This window comes from Egretta garzetta, unplaced genomic scaffold (assembly GCF_000687185.1).
Source record: "Egretta garzetta isolate BGI_Z169 unplaced genomic scaffold, ASM68718v1 scaffold602, whole genome shotgun sequence".
NCBI lineage: Eukaryota > Metazoa > Chordata > Aves > Pelecaniformes > Ardeidae > Egretta > Egretta garzetta.
Window position 1 is genome coordinate 31,209 of NW_009258893.1, and position 3,921 is coordinate 35,129.

General features: G+C 40.9%; 1 protein-coding gene across 1 annotated transcript in view; it reads right to left on the reverse strand.

The window, feature by feature from the left end:
- The window catches only part of CAST (calpastatin), a 70,442-nt gene that overhangs the window by 11,861 nt on the left and 54,660 nt on the right, over positions 1 to 3,921 (reverse strand). Inside the window, exons 17-21 of the mRNA XM_035889759.1 lie at positions 2,847 to 2,951; positions 2,471 to 2,572; positions 1,623 to 1,724; positions 342 to 561; positions 14 to 27 (exon numbers count right to left, since the gene is read on the reverse strand). Coding sequence (XP_035745652.1) covers positions 14 to 27; positions 342 to 561; positions 1,623 to 1,724; positions 2,471 to 2,572; positions 2,847 to 2,951 — 543 coding nt within the window. The remainder of the gene's footprint in view (positions 1 to 13; positions 28 to 341; positions 562 to 1,622; positions 1,725 to 2,470; positions 2,573 to 2,846; positions 2,952 to 3,921) is intronic.

The following is a 3,921-nucleotide window of genomic DNA, read 5'->3' on the forward strand; positions in this document are numbered from 1 at the left end:
ATCCTTATCCTACAAAAGAAAAAGACCCTTAAATGAAACCAAGCAGTCCTTCAACATCCGTGCAATACAAGTCCTCTGCAAGCACTCACTGAACGACAGACAGTATTACACAGAAAATGATCTAACTAGTAACCTCCAGCATCTACTGCTGTTACTCAAGGTCTCAGTTAAAAAGTCCAGGTCCTGTGACTTAGAAACACCTGACTGCCGAAAAGTAGTTCAGCGTGTTGGATTCTGAGCTTCCCTGCTTCGTGTTTCAATTTTCGTGGGAATAGCACAGTTAATAAATAAAACCCCAACTTCCAGACTGGTCACAATACTTTTTTTTAAACAGCTTTAACCAGAGTTTTTATATGCTATAAAAAGTGGGTTAACTAAACATCGGCATTTCAGAATGAAATGGAGTTCCAGTTTCACCCATGTATTCTGAGGAATGAAAGGAAAGTAAGACTTAAACCAGCACACTAAATATATTACTTTTGCTTCTGTTAATCTGTACTCTGGAGGAATTGTTTCTTCATCTTCACCCAATTTTTTGCATTCTTCCTGTTTGGTTTTCTCCTGCGAAGGCAAAATAAAATTAAAAAAAATATTAATAGAACCAAATAACTGCATCCCAACAGACATGTATATATAAGATAAGCTTTCAAAGTCTTCAGTCTACTGATTCAAATTAGTCTTTTAACCCAACTACCAGACAAAAATCTCATTCAAGCTAAAAGGAACCCTTTTCTCCTGAGAAAGCCTTCATTTCTCTGCCTGTTTCCCTGTGTGTATCAGAAGCAGCTCTACCGACTTCAGCAAAGATCAGAGAGTGAAGTAAATAGACAAGCATAGACCAATGACACAATAACATTATACCTCCGAGCATTAATTCTTGATTTTTTTTTTTGAAATCCACTCAACAGCTACCCGGGCTGCATGCAGAGGAAGGCTGAACAGAGAAATCGGTAGCCAACTTCAAAAAGGACTGTCCCCCATACAACTTATGCTGGAAGTTGACAACTAAGAAAAGGTAGAAAAGACAACTTTGGGAACTTCCTTTTGATAGAGTTCCAGCTCACCAGAAGAGCTGCCCTCTGCTTTTGGCTCAAGGCAAAACCACCCAGCCCAAGGTTTGGGGTGGCAAACAGGGGCATTCAGACTGTGACTATGGACGGTGTCCCCTTAGGCAGAATACACGTGCTTCAGTGACTTCCCTAAGGCTCCCTGTTAAAATAACACAGTCAGTGAAAACACGAAAGTTCTATGTATCCTTCCCAATTTCAACACTCCTCATAATGTTCGCTCCTCTGAGAAAAGGACCATACTGTATGTTGCCTCTGATGTGCGTATTAACTCTGCTTTGGTTCACCAGTAAGACACTAAGCAAATGCAGTTTTCAGAAGCTGAGGGAACTACTGTGCTGTAATAGACAAAAATTATTAAGAAAACATACTCACTGTGTTGAAATCCCACTTGTAGGATTTCCTAAGCAGAACACAACTGGTTTCACAAGTAAATTTTGTTCTCAAAAAGACTGAAAATATGATCTCTAAATGATTTCTAGCTTGAGGAAATACAGTAACACTGAAGATAATTACATCAAAAGTCTATTTTTTGAGGTCTGATTGTTTCACTACCTTGACTTTGTCCACAGCAGGTTTCTTTTCATCTGGATCAGGCTCCCTCTTTCCTAGGCTACTGGACAAGGCTTCCAGTACTTCATCTGCCACGGGACCGACCTGTAAGGGTATCGATACAGTAAGACACAACTCTTAGTTTGGAGTTCAGCTGCAGCTGAAGAAGCCTGTTCATATACTACCACCACCAGCCACACATTACTTAAGGTAAAAAGTGAGAAGTAAACTAAAAACCTGTAATGCTTCTCTCCCTAATTGTCCTCAAATACTTGGGATCTGCTGAGTTCAGTTCAAGGTATATGGGAACTTTGACAGGGGTTGCTCTGTAAACAGGCTTCTCCTTTCCAGAGGCTGACTCACAGCTAAAATGTTCCACATGGGGCTTTTTGTTTGTTTGCCTTCGTTTTTAATAGAAGCACATATATATTCTGAGAAGAGATGCAAGAATGTCAGCTGTTAATGCAATCTTCCAAAATATTCAGTAGGACAACTGTGATTTTTTTGTAGAATTTGTTTTTTCCGGCAGTATTTATTAAGTTCACGAGCTGCACCCCTTTTAGAATGTTAAGAGCTAGAGCAGACCACAAGAACTGTCAGTTTGACTTCCCCTATTAAGAAGGTCACTGACCTTCCCCATTCGGTTTGTGCTTGACTTGATTTTTTTGGAAAGCCCTCAAAGGAAGAACATGGAACACTGAAATGAGCATCTTGACAGTATCTCAGAATCACAGAATGGCAAGGGTTGGAAGGGACCTCGGGAGATCATCCAGTCCAACCCTCCAATTATGCTATACTGTTGCATAAACGAAGCACTGGGTTTTGCTTTAGCTCCAGTTAAGGCTACTCACCGAAGACCCAGCTGATGGAGCTGAGGACTGCACAGTGCAAGCTGTGGCACGAGGGACTACTTCACCCTCAGCAGTTTTTGCAGATACGGGATCTGAAGGCTTCTGGAACAGAACAATTACACTGCATTTTACGGAATATGCTCAGAAACCCCAAATGTACCTGTTAAGTGGCTTTTTTTTTTTTTAATACAGTACAGAACAAGAAATAAATGTCTAAATTTAAAGGTAGTAGCCCCTCAATTAATGTTCCACTGAAGGCAACAGGGGGAGAAAACCAGGAACAGAAGAAAATATGTTTCTTGAAAGAACAGTAGTGTTCTCCAGTCTTAGCAAAACTTATCAGTATCAGCATCCTCAGTGAACTAAAAAGACATACTTTGGACGTGCTGCTGGGCTTCGATGGTTTGGACTGAACTGCAGGCTGTGCAGGGCTGGCAAAGTCTTTTGAAAATTCATCAACAAGATCAGATTCGCTCAAAGGCTGCAAAAAAGACATACGTGGTACAGGTGACTCACTGCCTGTTTGCAATGTATTTTTTCAGGAATTATATTTCAGCTACTCAGAAAGCAGGAAAACTCTTGTAGCCTACACCAAAATAACCTTTTGAGTTTATGTGCAACAAAACAGCATGAATTTTGCTGTGCAAAAAACTCAGAAAAACCACTTTTCAGAATTGAGTCGGTTGCTTTGTTATCAGAAGTTGGTGTAATGCAGAGTACATTATGGTCCATATTGTTTACAGGGCTACTGAAAAGGAAAATGCAACCTCTTAATTAGAAAAAAAGAACGCAAATATTTACTAAATAGTATTTACTGTAACAGCATCATGTTGTTGTAACACTTCAGGCATAAATTACATATAGGCAGTGGAAAGCAGGACCGTCAGATGATGGTTCTCCAATTCTTATTTTTTCTCTTTTTTCCCAGCAGAAGCAGAGTCCCCTCCGAGGCAGAGTCAGCTGGAAGTTCTCTTAGCTTGTGCACTGACTGCTGTCACTGTGCATGCTTTAGGGAAACATGAATAAACTGCAATTTTAGTTCCCTACTGTATGATCTGCTACAACCCGTTGATGCTATGTGATCCAGTGCTATGTGATCTGTGCACTTCTATGATCCCTGGCTAATGATCCTGGGATCCCTCAAACTCAATGGGCTAGGGCTCATTTGGTCAAGTTCATGATACATAAAAAGACGTGTCTGAAGGGGAGTTTCTTACTCTCCCTGCCACTTTCCTTCCTTTGTCGGTCAGTGCCCCTAAGTCTTTAGGAAACGTCTCATCACTTAAGGCCCCACTTTCCATAGCGACTGAATTCCTCCACCAAATCCAAACAGCATTTAGGCAAGAACAACCTTTTCCACAGAAATAACACCACCGCATGTGCTTAAGGGCACGCAGAATGGAGGCTTGAAGTAATAGAAGCCCTAGCTGAAATCATGCAGGAAGAACTCT